The following is a 27,870-nucleotide window of genomic DNA, read 5'->3' as shown; positions in this document are numbered from 1 at the left end:
CAAGAACGGTTCATAAGGTGCCTCTCATGTGTCCACTGTCCAGGTGGGTAATGACAGTACAAAGGACAGACGACAGACTAGGAGGCTCAACAATGGGGGTGCAGACATGTAGCGTGTGCCACACGTATGAATAGGAGCTAATGTGTCGCCTATGTTAAGGTAAGTTAAGCGTACACTGGAGCCACATGATGTGGTATGGAGGGGTGTCACGGCAGGTGTTCTCCCTGAGTGAAAATTGTGGCACACGCCAGCCATCCTGTGACTATAAGGGGACATTCACGCAATAACACCTGGTTAGTGTTGGCCTCATTGTAACTGGGCATCAATAATTAAATTACCAATATAATAGAAGAGAGAGAGAGATAAAAAGAGAGAAAGAGGTCTATCATCTAACTCCAAGTTCAGAATTATTTTGGGCGCAATGTTCTATGTCATTGTCTTACTGCTGTAAGTACTGAAATTCAAAACTGTTATTTCAACTATCAAAGTCTAATATCTATTATTTTTCTGTTTATTCCTCATGTTATTATTTTTCTATTGGTATTGTTGGAAAGTAAGTAAGAATTTCACCTGTTGTTTACGAAGCATGTGACAAATTACTTTTTATTGGATTTGATTCAAAAACAGAGTAGCATTTATAGGGGGCAGCCCAAAAATATACACTGCTCAAAAAAATAAAGGGAACACTAAAATAACACATCCTAGATCTGAATTAATGAAATATTCTCATTAAATGCTTTTTTCTTTACATAGTTGAATGTGCTGACAACAAAATCACACAAAAAGTATCAATGGAAATCAAATTTATCAACCCATGGAGGTCTGGATTTGGAGTCACACTCAAAATTAAAGTGGAAAACCACACTACAGGCTGATCCAACTTTGATGTAATGTCCTTAAAACAAGTCAAAATGAGGCTCAGTAGTGTGTGTGGCCTCCACGTGCTTGTATGACCTCCCTACAATGCATAGGCATGCTCCTGATGAGGTTGCGGATGGTCTCCTGAGGGATCTCCTCCCAGACCTGGACTAAAGCATCTGCCAACTCCTGGACAGTCTGTGGTGCAACGTGGCGTTAGTGGATGGAGCGAGACATGATGTCCCAGATGTGCTCAATTGGATTCAGGTCTGGGGAACGGGTGGGCCAGTCCATAGCATCAGTGCCTTCCTCTTGCAGGAACTGCTGACACACTCCAGCCATATGAGGTCTAGCATTGTCTTGCATTAGGAGGAACCCAGGGCCAACCGCACCAGCATATGGTTTCACAAGGGGTCTGAGGATCTCATCTCGGTACCTAATAGCAGTCAGGCTACCTCTGGCGAGCACATGGAGGGCTGTGCGGCCCCCCCAAAGAAATGCCACCCCACACCATGACTGACCCACCGCCAAACCGGTCATGCTGGAGGATGTTGCAGGCAGCAGAACGTTCTCCACGGCATCTTCAGACTCTGTCACGTGCTCAGTGTGAACCTGATTTCATCTGTGAAGAGCACAGGGCGCCAGTGGCGAATTTGCCAATCTTGGTGTTCTCTGGCAAATGCCAAACGTCCTGCACGGTGTTGGGCTGTAAGCACAACCCCCACCTGTGGACGTTGGGCCCTCATACCACCCTCATGGAGTCTGTTTCTGACCGTTTGAGCAGACACATGCACATTTGTGGCCTGCTGGAGGTCATTTTGCAGGGCTCTGGCAGTGCTCCTCCTTGCACAAAGGCGGAGGTAGCGGTCCTGCTGCTGGGTTGTTGCCCTCCTACGGCCTCCTCCACGTCTCCTGATGTACTGGCCTGTCTCCTGGTAGTGCCTCCATGCTCTGGACACTACGTTGACAGACACAGCAAACCTTCTTGCCACAGCTCGCATTGATGTGCCATCCTGGATGAGCTACACTACCTGAGCCACTTGTGTGGGTTGTAGACTCCGTCTCATGCTACCACTAGAGTGAAAGCACCGCCAGCATTCAAAAGTGACCAAAACATCAGCCAGGAAGCATAGGAACTGAGAAGTGGTCTGTGGTCACCACCTGCAGAACCACTCCTTTATTGGGGGTGTCTTGCTAATTGCCTATAATTTCCACCTGTTGTCTATTCCATTTGCACAACAGCATGTGAAATGTATTGTCAATCAGTGTTGCTTCCTAAGTGGACAGTTTGATTTCACAGAAGTGTGATTGACTTGGAGTTACATTGTGTTGTTTAAGTGTTCCCTTTATTTTTTTGAGCAGTGTATATCTATCTACCAATCAAGAGTGAGGTTTAAGACTTAGTTACAAAACTGTCACATTTCTGTAGTGTTGAGTAGACTCAAGCATCAACTCTAGAAATGCAACATCTAAAAGGAACAGGGACACGCCAGCAAAATAACTGTACATCACCACTGTACACACTGAACGCATTACTCTGCTACTCTCCGTTGACTGTGGGTGGGAGATGCCCACGTAGGCTACTTAACCTGTTGCACTGTGCAGACGTCTTCCATTCTGTCAGCACGAGCCAGGCTGCGAGCACACGGGCACCATTTCAACTAGTCCTCAGTCTTGGCTAGGGTAGTGGGAACAGTTTTTATTAACTATGTGTGAGATTCCCCAGACATACAGCCTATACCAGTTGTACATGCACTGTAAAGTATGTTGAGAAGGAATAGGTGGATTGGAGATATTTTATCTGTGCCTCACTCTCCTTTTCTGAGAGAAAGATGATAGGCAATGAGAATAAATAGAAGAAAATAGAAGATAAGAAAATAACAATAGAGAAGATTGGAAAAATCCTCAATGCATTTTCAGGTGCTAGCTGGGAAAATGACCGTTTATTTCTCTGTTGACAGCATTATATCGGTAGTGAAATCAAAACAGAACAGAGTACCGGTAACTACTGTATAAACCAATTGTTCTGAAACAAGGTGAGTCACATGTTTCCATGTCAGGCAAATATTATCACCAATGAGTCAATGGCCTTTTTCAGGTTTTCCCCCAGAATACCTCAACTCAGCACTCTCTTCAAACCACCCGTCTTATAGTGGTTTCAGAACGTGTAGTCAGTCTCTGGAGCTTACAAGATGACTGTACTAATGACAGGGTGAAGAGTCTTTGCCTCCACCTATTGGCTAAGCTCAGTAATGCCCTATGAATGTCCAACATATCCAGTATAAACAAAACCTCAAAACATATACACACCACACCAAATATACTTAAACAAATCCATGTAATTGCACATAAACAATGACCCATTACCCATCATTTTAAAGTGACAATAATCCAGATAAATGACATCCCCAATGCTGCATGAAGACAACAACCCCTCCACTAGGTAGTTCACCCTGCAGTGAGTGCACTTTGTGTTTGGTCCTTGATTCCTACGGTCTCCAGTCTCCACTCTTTAACCCTTTAGCTCCGTCAGCCTGAGGACCACTCCTGTTGCTTTCCCTCTGGGGTTCGTCTGTAGAGCAGCATATATGCTGTGTCTTCTCTGTTAACAAAGGATAAGACACCTGTCAACTGATGCCATTTCCTCCCCAGAATTGATCGAGGATAATACTGAGTGTTGTCGCCATTCTAAAGAGAAGTAATTTTGTGTTAAAACCTTACCTTAGACTTCCTCCATAGGTGTTCTGTACTTCCTTCCAGCTAACCTGTGTTTGTGCAAATGTTAGGTTACTTTTAATGATACCAAAAAACGTATAGGTGTAATACAAACTTGCTGAGTGGTGTAAACATTCTTCCGCTCATTTTCTTTTACCTGCCGTACAGAACTATCATTAGCGTGGTACCAGCTCTGGTCCTTGTGACGAAGGTATGCTGTGTAGTGTCCAAACATGGCATCGCCGGAGTGCACTATGACTGCACACAAACTGTACTGGCTGTCACTCTGAAAGAACAAACAAATACAATTTGATGTCCGTCAGTACAGCTGTACTATTTCCCTCCAATGATGTTGTGATAAAATGTAATTGTGTTTATATAGAGGCCCATGTGTAATTGTTTTATGTGCATAATTTTGTATATTAGCATACCTCAAACAAAAATTGTAAACATCTGCCTATCTACCTGTACATAACGTTCTGACAGTGCCTCTACTGTCAAGATCTCAGAAATGTTCAGGGTTTCTGGGAAGGTGACTTTGCAGTGTAGTTTCCTGGTGTAACCACGGGAATTACGGAATCTCTTCAGGTGAAGACACAAGACAGGTGGCAGGGAGATAAGTTTGAAGCCCTACATAAGAAAGAACAAAATGGAGTAATTCAGTTAACAGGCAAATCACAAGAGTCTCTACAATGGAACATCCCTTCAGTTAGAAAGAACTGACCTGTTTGGATGGCTTCTTCTCTCCACACCTTTCACAGTAGCACTTATCTCCATCACTTAGCTCCAGAAGCTCGAAGAAGAACCGTATGCAGTCCTCCTGGAAGACCACAGAATAGGAAAGACACAGAGACTAAATTTTCATTTTGAACAAACCACATCCTCCCTTTGACAGCTATCAAATAGAGCAATGTAACATTCCGTGCCAAGTACTTTGAATAGAATCCCAATAAAAGAGAAAACTCAAGCCAAGTTTGAGGGAACCCTCACCAGGGAGTCATGGCTCTCCCTTATGTGCATGGGGAGGCTGAGTAGAAAGCTGGTCCCAGTTTCGATGTATGTACATTCTAGACACTGAAGGTGTGTCTCCACGGTAACCTTGTACAGAGACTGAATCTCCTGAGCCTGGGGATGGAGAACACAGACAGAGAAGCTTCCTATCGTATCATCTCCAACATGCTTTTTGTTGGGTGTCCCTGTTGTTATTTTTTAGTTGATCTAATATTATGTCAATTTAAGTAGTACATACTAAGGCCTTGTCACTCATCTGTTGTTGGATAAGGTTTAGAATGGAAAGGAATACCTCATCTGCATCCTGCTGAACATTGTCTGAGAAACACATTCTTGTCAATGTTAAAGTTACAGACAGTAAAATTATATTCTTTGTAATTCATAATTTTTTCATTTTTTATTTAATGACACAGACTACTCATACTGCGGATGTCATTTCTGTCCAGGCAGTGCAGGAAGTCTTTATGAGGAGCAGGCTGGGATTGGTCACTCTGCATGGCTAGCAGCACCTTCCTCAGATACAAAGGGACACTCTCCTTGTCAACTGGGTTCCACCTAAGAACATAACATTCCAAGCACTCAATGCTTTCCCACAAGCAGCCTGATAACTACCAGTAAGCTAACTAATGTCTTTGTTACATGTTGATTCTTAATAGCAAAGTATTGTAACCTGCCACCTGGCTTACCCTTCTAGCAGATCTACCAGTTCCCAGGTGGCAGAGAAGGACTGCAGCAGAGCATTCACACAGCATGACAGGCCATAGTTCAGCAGACCTCTTAGGCCTATGGGCATCAATATGATCAGAACATAGCTGCCTGCCTCAATTCTATCCAGACAGTTAAGTAATAATAATGTATTATGTCTCACAGGAGGTTGGTAATTGATGGAGCAGAGTCAGTGGAATGGTATCAAATACATAAATATATGGTTTCCATGTGTTTGATGCCATTCCATTCACTCAGCAGCCTCCTGTGCTTGTGTCCATATTGATCAATGCAAAGTGTGTGGTGTAAATTGCAGTGATGCTACGGCTGATTATGGTCAGAATTTTTTCCTGGTCATGTGATCAGGAAGAGGGAAAACTCAATGCCCTATGGCGGCTAAGTAGCGTTCAGTTATAGGGAAAAGTGTAAAACAGGTCCCGTGATCAGGGAAAAATAACCAGCCCACTGGCTTGTTTCAGTATCTACTTTCCACCATATGCATTCAGTCAAAGCCCGTACCTTGTGACCTACTCTCGATAGGTAGACTCCAACTACGGTAGAACATTGAGTAACTTCTTCGTGACATCAGGGCTATCGTTTTATCGTATCTATTGCTGGACTACTGTTGTTGAGTTAAGAAGTCCAAGGGGTCCACCTCCCTGTGAGTGAAATACAAATGAATAACTGGATAGTCATCATACATTTTTACATAGCTGAGTTTACTTAACTTTGAGAAACTAGGCTAACATTAAGGGTGCAATTTTTGTGAATCCAAAACACTGCATATAACATAATATGTATTTATTTTAAGCAAAGATTTCACTTACTTTATCGATCTCATTGACTATCCACAGCCTTGGGAAAAAATCAAATGGAAAAGACGCGATTTGACGCGACTACCGCAGCATCACTTTCACTTTCTATTTCTGGCAAACTTTAGGTAAAAACGAAACTAACGAAACTGAGTCCATGATATCGCCATCTGCCGGCCTTTGGGCTAAGTGCCATTCATTTCTACCGATTTCTATCTTATCTTATTGTTGGGCTTTGTGGAGGTCACCACATACAGTTTTTTAAAACAGCATTGACTGTAATTTGCCTGTAAAATTCCATGTCAGGACTATAAAGTAGTTGGCAGCAACAGTTAACAAAAATTGGACTTCTGTTATGTAAAAGGTTGTCTACATAGTTCTAGACAGCTGTGTAGGCAACTATTTTAAATCAGCATGGAGGCAACCTTTCGCAGCAAGAGAAGAAATTAGACTTATTATGGGACAAGATATAGAACTATTGGGCCCTCCTTCAGAACAGTACAGTATGAAACCCACATAGTTGGTTGGATGGCACCCCCTAGTGATAAACCTGATCAAGCTGTAATTTATTCAATGGAGAATGAGGATGAAGCTCCCAGGGTTTGAGGTCTTCATGGCAGGGGCGTAATTTCATCTAAACCTAGGGTATGGCAGCTCATTTACTGCATTTCTACACAATTCAAACTCTCCAATGCATTTAGGAGAACAGCAAAAACAACCTAAATGCACTCCAGCCATTATAACATTGGCTGCAGTAGCTTCATTCACCTCAGTCAATAGGGGACTTAACATTCAACAAACATGTCATACTGCAATTAGCTACTACGCACTAGCTCAGCACAGGGGTCAAACACTCTAGTTTAGTTACACGTCAAGTCAAACAGTTACCTAGCCATCTTATAGATCTGCACTGTCATCTGGAGAACTGCGTCGATGTTCTCTCTGTCCATAGTCCTAAAGCCAGCTAGCCGGGCAAACAGCCTTCTCGCCCTGCTCTGAGCCCTCTGCATGTTCCTAAAGCCAGCCCTCTAATCCTGCTAAACTGCATTTTCCTTTTAATTGGGATTGGAATGATTTTAGTTGCCAATTTGAAATTGTTGGTGTTGCGCTAGGTAGGGTATGGTGACTGCCATATTGCCCAATTGACGACCTACTTCACAGGTCCAAAACGTTGGTCCCAGATCAGAACGAGGACAATTAGACCCGGATTCGAACGGACCCGGTCAGATTTTTGGACCCGGTCACATGTTTTTTAAATTATTATTATTTTTTACCAATGATGTATATAAACCATTGATTGCTATTTATTCATATTGCCCAATGAGAGGTTTTGAAGCCACCGTCCGCCATATTGGTACTCCTCAGATGGAGCAGTCCTCATAGATGGGTTGGTTGTTTAGCAACAAAACTGACAACTATGGGGCAAAACAGAGGGGGTTATCTTAGATTGTTGTCAACATGTTAACTCTATTATGTCTCCAAATGTTTATTGAAAACTTAAATACATTTGCACAATGAGCTTGTTGTCTCTCAAATACATCATGACAGTTGTTGATAAGCTAGCTAGTGATTTTTTTGCCATATTAGCATTGACATGAAATCAGTCAAAACAAGACATGGTATCAAGAACAAGATAAAACTAGCTGAAGCGAGCCACTTACAATTCCCCATAAAGCAGCTTCTTGTCATTGTTACCAGCTATCTGACCGCTCAGAATCATAACAAAGTACGGCTTCCGGCCACATCAATGTGCACGCATTATTTATGTGACGTTGTCAACCTACCCATCATTACAATTACAATCACTTGGTTTAATTTCATTCTTGGTGCATAACTTTACACCTACATTCCGGTTTGTTCATAAGAATGAATAAAGTGCTACTTCAATCAGCAAAATTATACTTCTCAAAATATTTACAAAATTGTGATTAATGCAAAGAAAACGGATGGATTATATTCATAAAATGAAGGAAACCCCTAATCGTACAATCATTGAACTGATGCACATCAGCAGATACTGTAAAAGTACTGTACTGTACTATAAATGTATAAAGCTTATAATGTACACAACTACTTCATGTTGTGAGGTTCACAATTTGCCATTATATAAAGTGTGCAAAGCTATCTTCAAGGCAAATGGTGGCTACTTTGAAGAATCTCAAATAGAAAATATATTTTGATTTGTTTAACACTTTTTGGGTTACTACATGATTCAATGTGTGTTATTTCATAGTTTTGATCTGTTCTATTATTCTACAATGTAGAAAATAGTAAAAATAAAGAAAATCCTGACTTGCCTGTCTCAGCCTCCAGTATTTATGCTGCAGTAGTTTATGTGTCGGGGGGCTAGGGTCAGTTTGTTATATCTGGAGTACTTCTCCTGTCCTATTCGGTGTCCTGTGTGAATCTAAGTGTGCGTTCTCTAATTCTCTCCTTCTCTCTTTCTCTCTCTCGGAGGACCTGAGCCCTAGGACCATGCCCCAGGAATACCTGACATGATGACTCCTTGCTGTCCCCAGTCCACCTGACTGTGCTGCTGCTCCAGTTTCAACTATTCTGCCTTATTATTATTCGACCATGCTGGTCATTTATGAACATTTGAACATCTTGACCATGTTTTGTTATAATCTCCACCCGGCACAGCCAGAAGAGGACTGGCCACCCCACATAGCCTGGTTCCTCTCTAGGTTTCTTCCTAGGTTTTGGCCTTTCTAGGGAGTTTTTCCTAGCCACCGTGCTTCTACACCTGCATTGCTTGCTGTTTGGGGTTTTAGGCTGGGTTTCTGTACAGCACTTTGAGATATCAGCTGATGTACGAAGGGCTATATAAATAAATTTGATTTGATTTGACTTGCCAAAACGATAGTTTGTTAACAAGAAATTTGTGGAGTGGTTGAAAAACAAGTTTTAATGACTCCAACCTAAGTGTATGTAAACTTCCGACTTCAACTGTACATACACTCTAATGCCTCACTGCCACTGCGGCTGGGACTTTCATATCTCTTACAGATCTCACAGGGGAATACCCCCACTAGGGACCTATCCTACATGTCACTCATGGATCTCACAGAGAGAACTAGCTCCACTCGGGACCTATCCTTATGGAACCTACCCTACACCATATATTTACGACCGGTTGTTAGACAATGGGCCTACTGAATAAACTCAGGTTTTCTGGGTCCCTATCCTATAATTGTTCAGCCTACGATTCTCATCTCCCCAAGATGTCAGAATTGGTGGTAACAGGTGTAGGAATTGTGCCTACCTTGTTTCTGGTGCCAGCTCGTTTCACTGATTTAGACTCTCTAGTTCGACTGTAAATCGTGGTGAACCCTGCTCGCAGCGCCAACTGTTGGATTCTAAATAAACGGAGTAGAAACTCATAGACGACTAGTAAAGCTCATATCAAGTTTATTCACCCAATGGGTCAAACAACTGAAAGACAAAGACATATTTACACAAGCACTGGTATTTAAACCTTCCTGCTATGCTGAGTCTCGTCCTTACACATCTGGACAGCCAATAGATCTCCGTTGCTAGACAGGACTTTAGTGATTTCTGTTCTTTCTCACTTCATCTGACCTGACCTCAGCCCAAATTCCTCACTCCTCCCCAACTCCTCCCCAACTCATGGCTGTCTTGTTGACTTGTACCAGACTGTGGCCTTTCTCCTTTCCATAGGATATCTGATGTCTAACCATAACATGTTCTGACAGAATGTAAACATTCTGCATTTCCCTCCCTCCCTCCCTCAGTAACATGAATAATGCAAAGAAAACAGATGGATTATATTAATAAAATGAATGAAACCCATAATTGCACAACCATTGAACTGATGCACATCAGCAGATACTGTAAAACCACTGTACTGTAAAGGTATAAAGCTTATAATGTACACAACTACTTTTGTTGTGAGGTTCGCAATTTGCCATTATATAATGTCAGTAGCACTACAAAAATGCTTGCATTGTAGAAAACAGAACATCTAGTAATCATAGTAAGGTGCATCCCAAGAGTATCTGTAATTTGTCAAACATTTAACAGAGTGCTAAATCCATTTCTCTAATTCACAAAAGCATATGTTTTTGCCTCGGTTTAATATCAAAAGGTTCACAATTCACCCCTCGCAGTCAGCCTCAACTAATGACACAGGAGTTGTCAGGTTTAGGTGCAGGGGTTGGTGATGGTGTGTATGTTGGTGCAGGTCTAGGCGCTGGTCTGTATGCTGGTGCTGGTCTAGGCACTGGGGCAGCCGCTGGTCTGTATGCTGGTGCTGGTCTAGGCATTGTGGCAGCCGCTGGTCTGTATGCTGGTGCTGGAGCAGGTACAGGAGCTGGACGGTAGTATTGCTGGTATCCTTGTGTCCATGCATCGTCCTCACCATAATGGATGAGGTACTCTGGGTACACCTGGTGCTTCTCAAACACCACAAAGATGGAGGGGTTGCTGACGTCATCCACACAGCTGTCGTAGAAGATGGTGTCCCCTCCATCCTTTGAGGGGGGCCGGAGGAAGCTCGAGTGTCCTTTGATGTAATCTCCCGACAACACACGACAGACAAACATGGACCTCGAATTTGATTGGCCAGTGTAGCTGTTGGAGTATTTGGCATCCCTGGCAAAGTAACTCCCTGAAATTGGATGTTAGGGGGATGAAGGGGTAAGCAGTAATCATTAATCACAGGAAAATATATTATATCAACGATATATCATGTTGATTTATGTCAATAATTAGAATGACATGTAATAGCACAAGCACATGAGACAGCTCACCTTTCCCATAGGTTGTTCCATTTAGTCCACAGATCCGCCAGTCAAAGTTGTTAAGGCAGATGGCATCGAGGTATTTGGAGTCTGTGCCATGGAAAAGCTGTTTCTCCGTTACATTCCTCCCTCTGTTGTTCTTCTTCATGAGATCCCTTTGCCTTACAATCAGAATAAATCAAATAAATCCCTTTGCCTTGCAATCAGAATTACACAAATAAATCCCTTTGCCTTGCAATCAGAATTACACAAATAAATCCCTTTGCCTTGCAATCAGAATAAATCAAATAAATCCCTTTGCCTTGCAATCAGAATTACACAAATAAATCCCTTTGCCTTGCAATCAGAATTACACAACTAAATTCCTTTGCCTTGCAATCAGAATTACACGAATAAATCCCTTTGCCTTGCAATCAGAATAATAGAAATACATCTCTTTGCCTTGCAATCAGAATTACACAAATAAATCCCTTTGCCTTGCAATCAGAATTACACAACTAAATTCCTTTGCCTTGCAATCAGAATTACACGAATAAATCCCTTTGCCTTGCAATCAGAATAATAGAAATACATCTCTTTGCCTTGCAATCAGTGCATGTCCCCTAGAAGCACTGTAGACAGTGTGCAGAATGTATTGAAAATAAATTATTTGTATTTCCTTTTGAGATTATATTTGTGACAGAAAGTTAGTCGAGAGAGAGAGAAATATTGTATAATGTGCAATTATTGTGGGTGCATTCAGGAAGTGAGCATCAGGCTGTATCACATCCGGCTGTGATTGGGAGTCCCATAGGGCGACACACAATTGGCCCAGCGTCATCCGGGTTTGGCTAGGGTAGGCCGTCATTGTAAATAAGAATTAGTTCTTAACTGGCTTACCTAGTTAAATAAAGGTTAAAAAAAATCAAAAATCAAACATCTAATCTAGACCAATCAATAGGTGATTGTCAGTTGAAAGTGTATGTAGTCTTAGGGAACGTACCACTGAAAGACTTCCCAAAGGGCTTTGTTCTGAATCCTCTCGATTTGGCGGATGCTGAAGCCTCTCATGGTGTTCTGAAAAAGTCCTTGAATCTCCTTAAACTCCACTGACGAGCATGGAAGGTCAATTCTCTGATAGGGACATGATGGGAGACAGAGAAACAGTCATAATACACCATTAGCCTACCATGTAGGGACAGATTGGAGCAGTTATTTTGCCCAGGAACAAAACAAACAGTCATCTCCATTGGTCTAAAACAGCAGGTTCCTTGCATCTGGTATGTACTGTATATAATATAATACCTTGTATCCTGTTTCAGGGGTTTGTGCCTTGTCCCAGTGTCCTGGTAAAGCTCTGAAATTTGAGTGATTGATCGGAGCCCTTTTTCTGAAATGTAGAAGAACAAAAAAATATTCCTAAAGGTAAAAATGCAAAGAGACATTTGGCTGTCCAGTTCAACCACAAAATGTAAAACAAAAGTAAAAAAGGCAAATGGTTGCAGATAAATAGTAGCCTGGCTAAATAAAAGACAGCTTAGAATTTTTAGACTGCCATTGTTTTGGGGGAAGTTTTGGACACCATTTTTAATCAGGAGAATCTCTTTTTAATAATGCAAGTCTGGGCAGCGAGCTCTGCTGTCACCGATCGCTAGACCAGAAAAAGTCAGAAGTTGCAATTTTTCTATACTTGCTCATTGCGCAGATGTAAGCACACTTGACACCACTGAGTTGTTATTTATAAAATAATATTTATAAAATAAAAAGGGATACTTCTTTTGGTGCCATTTAGGGGAAAGAAATTGAATTCTAAGTATCACTTCTATCAAGGATCATGGTAAGACCCAGATGCAGACCGTGTTGAAGTAACAATGTTTATTACAGCAGCAGGGGCAAAGGTACAGAATGGTAGGCAGGCTCAGGGTCAGGTCAGGCAGAGGTTGGTAATCCAGAGATGGGGCAAAGGTACAGGACGGCAGGCCAGCCGTCCTGTACCTTTGATCAAAAACCAGGAGGATGGGAAAAGAGAGACTGGGGAAAAGCAGGAGCTGACACACAAACGCTGGTTGGCTTGACAAACAAGATGAACTGGCAACGAACACAGACAAACACAGAACACAAGTATAAATACGCGGGATGATGGGGAAGACGAGCGACACCTGGAGGGGCATGGAGACAATCACAAGGACAAGTGAAACAGATCACAACTTCAGTCAGAAGAGGCTCAGCGAAGGTTTGTTTCAATTCATTTGCTATGGCCTTGTGCTGGTGTCCCAGCTCAGCCAATGTTCCTTTGGCTGTTCTTCAGCCTTGGGTAAATATTTACTTATTCTATTGTCCAGCCTACCAGCGGAGCTAGCTGGTAAATCAAGCTCTTGCCGAATCCAGTCCGATAAAACATCTTCTACCCCAAGAAAAGCCTTCAATGCAGTTTTTTGCTGTTCTTTCAATTAAGCTATTGACTCCAGTTCTTTAATAACTGATGCTATAGCAGCATCAACACCAACCTCCAGGCACTTCTCGTTGTCATCATCAACTAAACCACCCCCACAGATTATCAGAGGACGCTGATTGGTCCGGCTGTACGGTGGAGGGAGAGGGATGTGCTCAAATGGTTTGAATCTGGTCGTTGCCAGACTGTATCCGTGTTGCGAAACAGAATGTAAGTTTGCGTCATCAGGATGGTTCGTACAAGGCTATAGTGCTACGGCAAAATCAAAACGTGCACCCGGTCAGCTACTCCTCTTCTATAGACATCTTTCAAGGCAAGAGAACACATGAGGAGCCTAGTGGTGAAGTGAGTGAACAATCCCCAGGAGAGTCATTTCAAGAGCAAATTGATCCATGCAAAAAACATTCACAGCTTTATCTTACCTGGTTTTGATAGTTTGTGCATCAGCTGAAGAGACAAACACAGGCCGTCTTCTCACAACCTTCTTGGTGGTGTACTGCTTGTTTGTTTGAATCATGTCTGAAAAGGAGCAGAGCTGTTGTAACAACAGACAGTTCACTTCACATGCAGATGTCATTGTTTTACCATAGTGACTCCATCGAGAAATCTCTCAATTTGTCACATACAGCAGTAGCTGTAAGAATCACTGCATATCTGTTCGTAATATACTATGTTTGGTGTATATAGTTTTAAGGCTGCAGTTGGTTTATCTTCGATATCACGTCATCTGTGCTCACCAGGGAAACTGAATTCATAGGTCTGTGACCCCGCAGTGAACTCTATCACAGCCTTGTTGTCTTCCTGGAACCTCTTCTCCAGGTCTTCACTGGTGATGGTAGCTGCCCTGTGTCCACTGATCTGTAGGGCAAGACAGAAAACATGGAGGTTATGCATTATTTTTATTTAAAGAGGGACTGAACTCTGTCCTATTCAACCATCACTATTCAACACTGCTCGTCGTCACTCACTGCTGATGCGTACTGGATCCAGTTTCCAAACTCGTCCTCCCAGAACCAGGACCACTCTGTGGTGAGGATGAAGGTAGGCTGTAGCACAGAGGAGATGGTGGAGAGACGCCGGGCTTTGTTCAGGCCGCAGGTCATCGTATCGAAACACACAGGCTGGACTCCCCGACTAGACAAGAAAGAATAAAAGACAGCGAACAATCAGCAGTCACAATAGGAGAAGCTGTATTTCACACTAACTAGAAGCGTATATGGCATTAATAACTCATTGTATTAGCAACATTTGCCCCCCATGGACCAAGAGCCCTACGTGTTACTGCCCATTCAAGTGAATTCTTCTTAAAGGTAGAGCCCACCTGTATGTCTTTGCTGGGTCGCAATAGTCCTTCTCAATCACCTCGTTGTTTTGTAGAGCTGTCCAGTTTAGTCCCTCCCTCACCTCCCATTGGTAGGGCATGGTAGAGTGGGCTTTAAAGCACTTATCTGAAATATGAGTAAAGTTAGGTGTTGAAGTCTTATGTTTATTAAGCTGTACGCATTGATTATTCATAAAATGATGCTTTGAAAATGCTGTCTTACCACCGTGTATGCAACTGCCCTTGATGAAGTACATGCATATTTCAGCTTTATCTGAAAAAGAGAACTGGACATTTAATTTACCATGCCAATAGAATCAACATCTATACATTTTGATAGCTTGTGACTGGGAACTTGTTCTTAATGTTCATCACTCATCGGATCTTAATACCAGTTAATAATCATACAAATACACTGTAACTGAGCACGTAAAATAGTTTCTGCCAAATGTTATTTTAAACAAGAAATCCACAATTAACCTATATGTTGATTCTTGACATCAATGATGTGACTGCATGACCACCATGCTACGTGCAGTATTGCCGTTACCTTGACTAGGTCTGTTGGACCTCTGGCTTGTGTTAAGGGCAGCGGTGGCAGCAGCCGCAGGAGTAGCAGTATCATGCTCAACCTCTTGGAGGTGGAGCGCCCTGAGTCTGGCGAGCATAGGAGCGGGAAATAGGGGTGCTGGAGTTTCTGCAGCACCCTCTGATAAATGTAAATATATTTTCCAAAAATATATAATTAGCCTACTCCTGTCTGTACAGACATTAATAAAAGCATTCAAAATAATACAACAGAGAGCCGCAATCTGGGCAGCAAGCGCACCAAATATCCAACTGCTTGTTGCGTTGTGGCCATGGACCTATAATCCATGGAAGGGTCTTGGAACCTCTAACCCTGGCAATTTGACTGGTAAACTCATGAGTACACTCAAGATGCCTGCCAGTCCTGACTTCAATGGACACAACCGTTCTGTGTATTCTAATTATATTGTTGCGGTTGTCAGTGAAGAGCAAGCTATTGGCCTTTCGTTAATGTCTAAATACAATCGCGGGAAAAACTTAGTTTGAAATGCAAATGCCTCTTGCTGAACAGATAAGACTAATCTGTCTGCAGAAGCTACCAAATGTTTTCTCAACACCTGCCAATGTTAAGCAAAGAACCAGTTATTTTGATTGGCTCAAGCGAATCGGCCATCACCGGTGAGTAGCCTACGTATATTCATGCGTTATCATGAATGGATCTTTATCATTGGGTAAGCCAGTGTCACTGGATATTTTATTTAGTCGCCTATACTGTAGCCCAGGGTTTCTTAAATCATGAGTAGGGACCCAAGTAGGCCCCTGGTCATGTGAGAGGTGTGTTGCAGTTATGAGAATGTATCTATAATCACACACTATTTCTTCTAACTCCTGAAGATATTAGGAAGTAGCATTAGGTTGCACTAAATGCTATGTTCTCATTAATTAAACAAACTCACTTTACCATCTTTACACTTTAGTAAAACTATATTAAGGTAAAACACAATATTATTTAATAACTTATGAGTTAACATGCTAATAACAGTGTCGGCCTTACCGTGAGTGCTCAGAGGGCCTCTGTTAGACTTGTTACTTGTGTTAGCGGTTGCATTAGCTTTAGCTCTTTGATGTTGCCCCTTGCCTTGCATGACACGGTCTTGCTTTTGCAACCACTCAATGTTCATGTACACCGACTTCAGGGAGGCAATGAGCTCGTTGGGCACCCCTCTGTCCTGCAGGATTTTTAATGGGTGGGGTTCGTAGAAATCATGGCACCTGGGACAGTTGCAGCTACCCCTGAGATACATCTCACAGATGTGGAGCCTCTTGCATGTCTCGCCATCCAGGCATTTGCCATACTCTCCAACGCCGTTGTTGTAGTTGTGGCACACCTAGCAGAAGGAAATGTTTGTACGAGAAAACAATACACACAAACACACATGCATGCACACACACCTATACACATGCATGTATGAGTACATACACACACAATATTCTGGGATATTCCATGTATATTTCTGCACACCACAGCACAAGATTGGCGGAACATGAACTTAATTTAGATCATGATCACTAAACACAACGCCTTAACCAGACAGAGCATACTTTAGCAAAGGAGCCTACTGCAGTGTTACATACTGGTGGTAAGAGGAAGCCATCATTCTGAAGCAGCAGGGTGCACAGCTCAGATCTGTTCAGTTCCTCCAGTCCGTGTTCTTTCAGGATTCTGCTGTTCTCCCCCGAGGTCATGTCATGGTTGAAGCGACATCCTCCTCTGTAGTCAAAAGTAAACATTTTCTTGATACAACCTTCCATCTCACTAGGCACAAACTGCTTGAATCAACATGATTTGTCAATGTATTGTAACGTGAAATCTATGTGGAAAATACACTCAGTGTACAAAATATTAGGAACACCTTCCAAATATTGAGCCCCTTTTGCCCTCAGTACAGCCTCAATTCGTCAGGGCATGGACTCAACAAGGTGTCGACAGCGTTCCACAGGGATGCTGGCCCATGTTGACTCCAATGCCTCCCACAGTTATGTCAAGTTGGCTGGATGTCCTTTGGGTGGTGGACCATTCTTCTTTTTTTCTCATGATATCCAATTGTGATCCAATTACGATTTTGTCTCATCGCTGCAACTCCCCAACGGGCTTGGGAGAGGCGAAAGTCGAGTCATGCGTCCTAAGTTAAGGCTATCTTACAAACTAATGTAACAGTATTTATTTAAGTGATAATGCCCGAGACGCCAGTGTTTGGAGGATATATTGGCATGGGATATGTTGGCAAACCGTGCCAACATATCCTCCAAACACTGACTTCAATGGCATTATCACTTTGATACAACGGGTTACCAACATATTCAAATAATGATTGACATATTTTCATTAACGTTATTTAGATACATTTATTCATACAATTTCATCCTTCCACAAGATTGTTCCGACACAAATCTAGGGTTGCTACACAAGCTGGTTGCCAGAGACACGACCCAGTTGTTCGGGCTGTTTGTCCTGTATCAATGGACGCAACCCAGTCGTTAATTCTAAACGTTACATTGCCATACTGGCTGGCAACGTTCTTATCCCTTGCTTGCTAGCTAGCCAACTACGGCTAACTTACAGTCACGTCAAACAGTGCAGCCAGAATAACAACAAAGTAGCTGCATTTGCATTAGCTTTTTTCTAAATTAAATTTATTTGCATACATCCATAACAATGAGCGATTTCCCCTGGTGTAGAAAAGGTGTTCACTCGTCAGGACACTGTTGTTCAGAGGAGCTAGCCAACAACACAGCTAACACAATCACTTAAAACTGAAGCTGAAAAGTCTGCAAACTAGCTGTACTCCGTTTAGTTGTACGTTTTTTCAATTGACATTTATGTGTATATATCCATAAAAATGATGCCAGCTGATTCATGATTTCGACTGGCTGAGAAACGCTGCCTGCCTGTCTGTATCGTCACGACATATTAATTACTATTGGACAGTTGGAGATTTTTTAAAAATATTGAAACAATGTTGCAAATGTCGGGGAGACAGACAGCAAGGTTTATACAAATCTCTGCTGTTGAAAACTAAATGTCAGTCTAAAAGAAATGTGAGATAATGTCTAGATGTTTTTTATAAATTACCTGGCTAGGCTGATGAGACAGCAGATTGCGCAGTCAAATGGAACAGAGTAAATAGGCATTTTAATTTAATAGATTTAGCCCGGTGGTAACTTGTGGAATAGACACCGGCTGGAATGCGGTTTTAACCAATCAGCATTCAGGATTAGACCCACCCGTTGTATAATCAACTATAAATGTCTTATGTATAAATGTCTTCTTATGTAATTACTGAAAGTGTGCATGCTCAAAATAGCATGCAAAGGTTGCAGGTCTGTGAAGGTGATAACACATCAAATAGATGCATAAATGCGACATATCTGATATTGTATTCCCAATTGAAATTTGTTGTGGTTTTAAATGGTTGAGAGCACAGTGATAACACATTTAGATGATCTCCCGCTGGTATGAAGAGATTCGGGAGACAGGAGCAAGAATGCGTAATAGTTTTTTTTAATCACACCCAAAATTACGGCGTGCCGTGTAAAGGCACGGGGACAAAGACCAAACAAACACATACACAAAACACAGGGTTGAAACCCAAACAAAAGAGCAAGGAGTACCTTGAATAAATACACGAGCACAAAGATTAACACACAGGACGAGACCCGTAATCATCTACGCAATCCACAACAGTATGAAAGCCCAAAACACACAGCACAGGTACTCACACGCACCAACGGACATTGGAACAATAATCGACAGCACCATGATAAACAAAGGGCACATATATACAAATACAATCAGTGGGAATAGGAGCCAGGTGTGCGCAATGAAAGTTCCAGAGGGATCCGTGACAGATGACAACTAAGAGCTTGATTCAATCTGTATCACCGAAGTTCAGCGCTATAGTGCGATTGAAATTTAAACGAGCCCTAAACCAAAATCAGACATCGCTTTTCCATTGGAATTTGGTTGTGCTTTTAGATGGTTGAGAGCATAGTGATCTAGAGGTGAAAGAAACGCACACCTATTTAGACGAGGTGCTGGCTAGCGGAATGGAAAACTTGAAAATAAAGGGGAGCTGCACACTCTAGGAGCTCAGATGCAAAAATGTAATGTCCAACGTTTCGACAGACAAGCTGTCTTCATCAGGGTATATTGACAAACACTGCGGGGTGACTCATTTATATAGTATCAAAAGACACACACAGGTGTCTGTAATCATGGCCGGGTGAGGCCTGATATCATTGGTTAATTCTCATATTAAAATAGCACACAACAAACATAAATGGATAGCGTACGATCATAGATACAATTTGGCTACATAAGCCAACAAACATTTACAATAGCAAAATCACAATAATCACAAGAATGGCTTCAGATCAAAGTCTACGTTGAGACGGAAGGGAGCAAGGTCTTTAAATTAAAGATCCATGCAGCCTCTCGTTTTAACAAATTATCGAGGTCACCCCCTCTCCAATATAACGTAGAAACAAAATCGAGTGGTTTGCTTCCAAAAAGTGGGCCGCAACTGGGTAAGTCGAGTTGTTGTACCTAATGGTGCTACGATGCTCTGAGATTCATACTTTTAATTCACGCTTTGTTTTACCCACATCATTTTTTTACCATAAGGACAAGTTATAAGATAAATAACTGCCTTAGTGGAGCCCATGACAACACCTTTGATTGGGATCTGTTTCCCTGTTTGGGGGGTGTTTGAAGGATCTACATTTATAAGTGCCATTGCATTGAGCACAGCCATTACACTTGTAGTTTCCATCCAGTATGGGTGCAAGACATTGTGCAGGGAGATCTTGGGCTGGTAAATCAGAGTTTACCAATTGATCTCTGAGATTTCTGCCCCGCAAGAATACGACCAAGGGAAGGTCCGAAACTCTTTACCAATACTATCATTGGATCTTAGAATGTGCCAATGTTTGTGAACGATTCCCTTAATTTGTTCAGAGCACTTTGAATAGCGAGGAGTTAGAACGCAAGAATGCTTCTTTTTGCGAGACTGACCTTGAAAAAGGTCATGTCTCATTTTGTTTTGAATTTTCTCAATGGCAGTATTAATCTGACCATTTCTATCGAAATCTGATTGTTTTTTGCAAATTATTTTGATTAGACAGAAGTGGCTGTAGGGCAAACCATTTTTTCAAATGGTTGGTGACAACTATTAGCCCTCAACAAATTGTTACGATCAGTAGGTTTCCTGTAAAGACCTGTGTATAGAACATGATCTTCACACAAGATCAGAAGATCAAGATTTGACGTGTATCAGATTGCATAGTAAATCTCAAATGCTCAGAACAGGAGTTAAGAAAAGCTTGGAACGCCTGGAGCTGTTTTGCATCACCCCTCCATAGAACAAAAATATCATCAATATACCGTTTCCAAATAATAATGTTAGACAAGAAAACATTTTTGAGAGGATTAAAAATAGACTATTTCTCCATGTAACCCACATACAAATTAGCATAGTTAGGAGCCATTGGGGATCCCATAGCAGTACCCTTCGTCTGAATAAAGAAATAATTTAGAAACATGAAGTAGTTGTGTGTGAGTACTATTTCAGCCTATGTTATAATGCATGCACTGGAAGGTAGTTCATTACAGTCACGTTGCAGAAGATAATGTTCCATAGCTTCAATAGCGCCCTCGTGTGGAATTTGTGTATAACGACTCAACATCAAAAGCAACTAACAAAGTATTCTCAGGGAGTGGACCAAGAGATTCAATGATAGAGATCATACTGCTGGTGTCCTTTACAAAGGAGGGGAGCTGTTCTGCGAGTGGTCTAATAAAAAAAAGTAAACAAAAGTAGATAGATGCCTGCTACAATAGGGCACCCTGGAGGTTTTGTAACATTCTTGTGTAATTTCAGCAAAGTATAGAAAGTGGCAATTTTAGGGTGTTGAACAACATCTGACCACAACTTAAATACCCATCTAGGACAGTAAAGATCGTGTTCTGAAATTGGGCGGTGGGAGTTTCTTGTAAAAGGTTTTGTCTATGACACTCATTTACATAAGCTGTCCTATCCATGAGTACAACCGACCCACCCTTATCAGCAGGGCGGGTAAAGACTGAAGTATCGGATTGTAAATCAAGCAAAGCTTGTTTTTCATCCTTAGGTAAATTATGGAAAGATATGTACTCCTGTTTGTTCTTAAGGAAATGAACAACAAGTCTGCAATATGTCTCAATGGAGTGATTGCGATTGGCTGGAGGTATAAAATAACTCTTACTTCTAAAAGGAGTTGGAGTATGTACAGGTGAGCAACCTACTATTTCAGTAGAAATACCACGATTAGGGGAGCTTAAGTATTCCCTGAAACGGATGCTTCTAAAAAACTTAAACATGTCTACCTTAACATCAAAATCGTTGCACTGAGTTGTAGGCACAAAAGGCTTGATAAATTAAAGACACTCAGTCCCGTGGGTTCTGGGACCGTGTGAGCGGTCCCCTCTGCAATCTGGTAGTCGTTTCTTCTTACCACGTCGGGTGCGGCATCTCGTCGGTGCGCGTGCCTACGGCCACCTGCGCCCTTCCGTCGGTCCAGTCTCTCGTTGGATAAAAAAGTGCCACTGGAAGCAGATGAGACGGTGGTTGAAGAGCGTTGGGCAGACGGAGGTGGACAAAAGGAAGCGGCATCTCTCCTGCGTCTGTCATGGAGAGGCGGAGCAGGACCTCCCTTGTCAGAGTTTCTCCAGAAGTAGCCTTTGTCCTCGGCCTTGTCTTTTTTGTCTTGGTTGAATTTCTTGATTTTAAGTTCCTTAATTTCTGTAGACAACTTGTCCTGGAGCGCTTGGTTAGTTTTCATCAGTTCAATGAATATGCCATCATCATTAACAGCTCCTAACAGCTGTGCATTTCTCTTCAATCATGTTATCCATTTCAATAAAATACATTTTCAACTGGTCAACAACAATTTTGTCTCTACATTATATTGGCATCGAACATGTCACCCTCCCTAAGAGAGGGGGTGACCTCGATCATTTATTGTTGAAATGAGAGGCTGCCTGGATCTTTAATTTAAAGACGTTGGACATTACATTTTTTTGCATCTGAGCTCCTAGAGTGTGCGGCTCTCATTGAGAGCATTGTGATAACACATTGGGAATTCAACAAACTTTTGGCTGTCTTTCTGAGTGGGTGAATAAATATTGAAATCTCACTGATCAACATCTCAAACAAATATTACAAGAATATCCACGTTGAAATTACGTGGTGTGCCCAGTGGGATGCGGCTATAGGCCTATACTTAATCCATTGGAAACAGTAAAAATAGGGATCCTACACACTGGGCAAAAAAAATGGTTGAATCATCGTTGTTGACATGTCATTAAAAAACATATGTGTAATGTGATGACGCTGAATCAACATGGAAACTGATTGGATTTGCCAAATGTCATCAACGTAAGGGAATTTCGTATTTTTCTCACCAGACTTTTAACCTAAATCTAATATGATGGATTTTTATTTGATTTCACGTTGAATTCATGTTAGTTGACAACTCAACCAAATGTAAATCAAAAATAGAATTTGAACAGACGTTTGTTCTCATTGGGTATTTGATCAGTGCATGATAGTATGCCCAGGCCTGTTTCTTACTATTTATTGCAACTTACGTTTAGCTTAGCGCACAATGGAAAAACTTTTGAATGCAATGCGGAATTTCATGCATAATTATGGAATATTTTGGATAGGGCCTACTGGAAAAGTTATTAAAAGTAGGCCCCCTCAGATTTGTGCCTCCTAAGATTTGCCCTGTTTAAAAAATAGTTGTATTATTTTTTGGTTTCATTTTTTGTTGGTGTTTCTCTGTAATACTCCTAGCCACCTAGCCAACTTCTGAAAATTGCTATCTCCCAACCTTATAGCTGGTCACCAAGAAGCCATTTCAGCTAGCTTGTCTAACTATCTTAGCTGGCATGCCTGCTGGCAATGTTGGTAGACTTTAGAAAAGCAAGCAACGACTAAATGTACTGAATAAGACTCACATTCACGATTTTAGCAGATACAGAAAAGCATATTTATATTCTTTAAAAAAAGAACCAGGCACAGATCTGAGGAAGTGTATCAAAACATTTCTGCAGCATTGAAGATCCCCAAGAACACAGTAGCCTCCATTGTTCATAAATGGAAGAAGTTTGGAACCACCAAGACTCTTCCTAGAGCTGGCCGTCCAGCCAAACTGAACAACTGTGGGAGAATTTAAGCACTGTATGCTTAAAAATACAGAAAAATAAAAATTTCTGACATAGAATTAAGCATAGTGATTATGGCTCAAGATTGCAGGAAAAGGCTGTTTGGGGGCCTAGCCCCCCTCAGACCACCCCAGAGATATCCTCACATACTTGTACTTTGATTTTTTTGGGCACGGATTGTACTTTATAAACTTGAAAAGCTTAGAGAATAAAGTCGAGACATTTCGAGAAAAATTTGAAATGTATTTTTTAAAATAAAGTCAATATTTTATTTTGTGAATAAAGTGGCAATATTTTGAGAATAAAGTTGCAGTTGTATTTCAAGATTAAAGTAGGGGATGGGTTAATAAATGCATACCTCCCTGGCTCCCTGTTGCTGTGTGCTCCGCCTTTGAAAAGCCTGAGTTAGATGACTGGTGAAACTATACTTTAGAATTGTCTTTAGTAACAAGGACATCCTTGCACTTTAGGCACATAATAACCAAACTATTATAAGTATTAGGACCTGGAAGAGGTTGTGACTGCCACAGATTGGGTCTTTTCAGAACGAGGAACCACACGGACTTGGATTAAGTATTTAAGTCAGTGTGGATACATAAATAGGTAGAGACGAGCAGGTTAAAACAAACAAATGGCCATAATAATTAAATACATTGTTCAAACAGGCGTCACTGCGCACTCACGCTTATCAATCTAATGTTCTGTGTCCTAAGAACAGCCCTTAGCCGTGGTATATTGGCCATATACCACACCACTTTGGGCCTTATTGCTTAGTTATAGCAGTCAAAATAAGTGAAATCGACATTCATTGATGGAAAATGTTTAACAAGGGTGAATTATCTTTTCTCTTGCGACATATTCTTAAACTCAGAAAGATCATCATTTTGATGGAAAACCTCATTTTACCTCAGTCTATGTCGTTACAAATTATGGCAATATTCCTTCCTACCTGCTAGATAACGTTATGGAAAAAAATGTGTTTTTTTTTTGGCTCAGAAAACTTGGGGACCAAATATAAAACAACCGTTGTTGCCAGTTGTGGAACCCTGGTTTATGGCGTTATTGGTGTATATTGAGAACCACCAGGGTTGGTGGTTCTCAATATACACCAATAACGCCATAAACCAGGGTTCCACAACTGGCAACAACGGTTGTTTTATATTTGGTCCCCAAGTTTTCTGAGCCCAAAAAAAAAAACATTTTTATTTGGACATAAAATACTAAAAACACCAGGAGATCAGCTGCAAGTGATTTTAATTTGAGAAATATGTTCCACATATTCAAAAGCATAATATAGAGAGACTTGATCGTAAACAAATGTAAGCAAGATTTGAGATTATTACGTTTCAGTGAAATATTATATCTGTTTGGGATTCTTGCGGTCAATTTGCAGTCAAATGATTTGTAATTATGATCCCTGCCATGAAGCAAAGGGAAAGGATATGTGCCAAAAGTTCCCCAGAGCAGGCCTTGTAATTAAAATAGCGTCAAGGTAACAACAGTATCAAAATTGGGAAGCGTTGAAGTTCCATACCTTCTCCGTCTGAATGGGCAATCCCCAAGCATGAATCGTTTACAAAAATGTAAATTTCGGCATCCCTGGCAATCTTTGGATTTGCACAATCGAACTCCAGTCTTGGCTACCACCCTTTGCTCTCCGTTAAAAACAACAAAACAAAATTTCGCTCTATTCCTAATTACATCCCGCACCGAGACTTGCAAGTCACTGTAAAAAATTGCATCTAATTCATCGACGTTCATTGATCCACGATTAGCACAAATAAGTTTAGTTATTGTCGATTCCGTCATTTCTTCAACCCGTTATACACAGTTATATTCTTTCCATATGGTTCGGGACTCAGACGAGGAAATGATGTGTTGAGAAGGAAGCTGGTGAGTGAATCGAAAACGAAACTTAGTATAACCTTACTGATCATTCCTTCTTCTGCAATGCAATAAAGCGTTCATATTGCACAAAATAATTAGCAAGATCTTGACACTAGCCAATGTGTTATAGTATTTATATAAATAGGCCTGGAATCTTTATCATTGGATTGTAAATATGGAGGTCTACTATCGCCTGTCTACTGTAAAAAATGCCAACTATGCCCAGTAGATGTCAGATGCATCCCATCCAAACTCTAAGCCTAGGGAAAATTCATGTCAGTCAAATCACTTTAGGTGATCAGAATTTTTTAACATGTAACTATCAATATATTTCCATGAATTTGTTGCAATTTCCATCCTTACATTTGTGCATAATTGTTTATAGTGAGTGCCAGTTGAGGTTGCTGAGGGAAGGATGACTCATAATAATATCTGGAATGGAGTCAATGGAATGCTACCAAACACGTGGTTTCCATGGTCAACATTCCAGACATTATTATGAGCCGTCCTCCCCTCAGCAGCCTCCACTGGTGATTGTGCTGCCGTTACCATATGCCAGGGAGTTACACTCACGGCTGTACAGCAAGATTGAAACTCTCTCATATTACATTGGTGGCAGAGGTGGGATAGGCCAGAGACAGCAGAGGCTATGTTGTAAGTGTACCATTGGGCTTCATGCAAAAGTACACATAGGGAGAGTAGGGATAATTTGCTGATAATAGGCCTATATCCTACATCAGGAGTACTCAGCTCTTACCCTACGAGGTCCGGATACGAGGTCCGGAGCCTGCTGGTTTTCTGTTCTACCTATTAATTAAGTCCCAGGTCTAAAGCGCCCCCTCAAACAAATGGCATGGAACTGGCTTCGAGGTCCTGAGTTGAGTTTGAGGGGCCTACATGCATAGTATAATTGACAAATGCTATAGAGGGAAAATATTGTTATGAGAGTTTTATTAAAATATGCACATTTTGGAGGTCCCACAGGGACCTCTTGAAACCCCAGGGGCCCTAGACAACCAGCTTACTAATTAGTGACCTTAGTTCATCGCTCAAATACAAGGGTGGAGCGAAAACACGCAGACACTCAGCCCTCCGCGTGTAAACATCATAGGCAATATCCCGATATGGGGTACCCCTTTAAGAAAGAAGTGGCTGCAGAAGAGAGTCTGGCTGCAGGCTAGACTAAAGTGTGTTTCTTGAATATAATTATTTAATTGGCTCCGTGGATTTCGTAGGCGTCTCTTTCTAGCAATGAACCATTTGGAGATCTTTCTCCCCAATAAGAAACGCCTACGAAACTCAGGAAACCAATAAGATAATTATACGCAAGGAACGCCTTTTTTACCAGGCTGCAGTCAAACCCTCTGTAGCAAGTGGGCTGGGCTCAATACTGAGAATTCACGTCATTTCGCCGTTTACACATCCAAGTCAATGAGCAGCACCACGGAGATGTCTGCCTTTTACACCCGTCTTCCAGGAAGAGAATTAACCAACGCGTCGCCGAAATGTAGAGCACAGCACCAACAGAAAACAAAGAACTTTCATGCGTTTATGACAAACATGGTTATATAATGGATCGATAACAAACCCTAAACATATTTATTACGTGGCCCTGTAACCCTCCCCAAGTCAGGGAGTCGGGTGTGGGTGTTTTTTTCTGGTTTATTTCAAAGAGGAGAACGAGAAAAGGAAAGTGGGAAGAGGAGAACTTCCTGAATTTAGCGAGACATGTCAGAATCGTCATCGCAGATCATAACCAAGGTATTTGTTGATTTTATAATGCAGAATCAAGTTCTAGGACCCCGGGGTGAGATGCGCTTGACGCAGTCGTGTTGTTGACAACTGCATCGTGTGTGTTGGTAATCATCTGTTGCTGAGGGGAACGTTTCGCCGCTCTGTTGTATACTACAGCAGCGCCTGGTAAGTCCATCCATGCTGCGCTATAAGTTTACCGACTTCACAGCACACCTGAGATAAACGTTTTCGTCACGACGTTCGTTTTCATAGGCTATTGGTGCTTTGAAGACAACTGAGAACTCGGGAAAAAACGAGGTCAAATCATGACGTCAGTGATCTTGAGGTCGGAAAGTCGGAGCTATAGAAAGATGCCCCAAACGATTTTTCCCAGTCGGAGCTCGTTTTTTTCTGTGTTGCTAGTTGTCATGAACGCACTGAAGTCATAAGTCGGATATTTCAGAGTTCCCAGTTGTTTTGAACGCGCCATATGGCTTGTTTGAAAACCACCAGAAATGTGACTATCCTTATATATCGTATACACAGGTAATTCATTTTCTATACAATATATTTTGTATATGTAAACCTGAAATGTGTAGGCCTAAAATATGTAAAACAGTTGCAGTGCATAAATGCATGGTGGTTATCATGTTATTACATTACAGTAACAGTCTAAAGATGGCTCTTCAAATTTCAGGTGACAAGGAAACTATTTGGGATTGTTGGGATGCAACCCTAGGAGAGTAGGCCTAAATATATTTTGGAATGATATTGTTTTGCAGAGAAAAGTAGCAGAGTTATTGAAGGCTATATGTATGCCCCTAAACACACACACACAC

The 27,870-nt window shown here is 41.5% G+C and overlaps 3 protein-coding genes and 1 long non-coding RNA gene across 13 annotated transcripts in view; 2 read left to right on the top strand and 2 right to left on the bottom strand.

The window, feature by feature from the left end:
* Positions 1-2,770: 2,770 nt before the first annotated feature.
* Positions 2,771-7,516, bottom strand: LOC110490405 (ubl carboxyl-terminal hydrolase 18). Of its 6 annotated transcripts, none has more exons than XM_036944780.2 (11): positions 6,117-7,516; positions 5,809-5,948; positions 5,271-5,367; positions 5,000-5,139; positions 4,823-4,902; positions 4,564-4,698; positions 4,298-4,393; positions 4,039-4,203; positions 3,731-3,859; positions 3,580-3,623; positions 2,771-3,460 (listed from the first exon to the last, which is right to left on the bottom strand). In XM_036944780.2, the coding sequence occupies exons 2-11, from the start codon at positions 5,873-5,875 to the stop codon at positions 3,388-3,390; spliced, it is 1,026 nt and encodes a 341-aa protein (XP_036800675.2). In that variant the 5' UTR covers positions 5,876-5,948; positions 6,117-7,516; the 3' UTR covers positions 2,771-3,387. The 6 variants fall into 6 exon arrangements, with proteins under 6 accessions (XP_036800675.2, XP_021419459.2, XP_090056709.1 ...); XM_021563784.3 differs by having other exon boundaries at positions 5,009-5,139; XM_090200583.1 differs by lacking the exon at positions 4,823-4,902 and having other exon boundaries at positions 5,009-5,139.
* LOC149978131 (uncharacterized) lies at positions 6,144-9,914 on the top strand. The gene is made up of 2 exons (XR_016486821.1): positions 6,144-6,229; positions 8,559-9,914. It is a non-coding gene; the product is annotated as an uncharacterized LOC149978131 (long non-coding RNA).
* On the bottom strand, positions 9,496-25,290 carry LOC110490403 (protein mono-ADP-ribosyltransferase PARP12). 2 transcript variants are annotated; one of them, XM_021563781.3, is made up of 13 exons: positions 24,945-25,290; positions 16,780-16,915; positions 16,199-16,532; positions 15,167-15,325; positions 14,840-14,890; positions 14,617-14,743; positions 14,264-14,429; positions 14,033-14,153; positions 13,718-13,814; positions 12,149-12,233; positions 11,847-11,977; positions 10,874-11,025; positions 9,496-10,731 (listed from the first exon to the last, which is right to left on the bottom strand). In XM_021563781.3, the coding sequence occupies exons 1-13, from the start codon at positions 25,217-25,219 to the stop codon at positions 10,238-10,240; spliced, it is 2,328 nt and encodes a 775-aa protein (XP_021419456.2). In that variant the 5' UTR covers positions 25,220-25,290; the 3' UTR covers positions 9,496-10,237. The 2 variants fall into 2 exon arrangements, with proteins under 2 accessions (XP_021419456.2, XP_021419457.2); XM_021563782.3 differs by having other exon boundaries at positions 15,167-15,313; positions 24,945-25,219.
* Positions 25,022-27,870, top strand: part of LOC110490404 (transcription factor ETV6) — a 19,005-nt gene continuing 16,156 nt past the window's right edge. Inside the window, exons 1-2 of one of the 4 annotated variants that reach the window (XM_090200580.1) lie at positions 25,022-25,303; positions 27,083-27,217. Coding sequence is in view for 1 of the 4 variants with exons in the window: in XM_036944776.2 (XP_036800671.1) it covers positions 27,026-27,058 (33 nt within the window). In the remaining 3 variants the exon portion in view is untranslated. Of the gene's footprint in view, positions 25,304-26,650; positions 27,578-27,870 lie in introns of those variants that run through there. The other 3 variants (XM_036944776.2, XM_036944777.2, XM_036944778.2) reach the window with 3 other exon arrangements.

The sequence above is a fragment of the Oncorhynchus mykiss genome, chromosome 15 (assembly GCF_057628025.1).
Source record: "Oncorhynchus mykiss isolate SJ-2025 chromosome 15, ASM5762802v1, whole genome shotgun sequence".
Lineage (NCBI taxonomy): Eukaryota > Metazoa > Chordata > Actinopteri > Salmoniformes > Salmonidae > Oncorhynchus > Oncorhynchus mykiss.
Note: the sequence above shows the minus strand (reverse complement) of the source record. Positions and strands in the feature narration are given on the sequence as shown.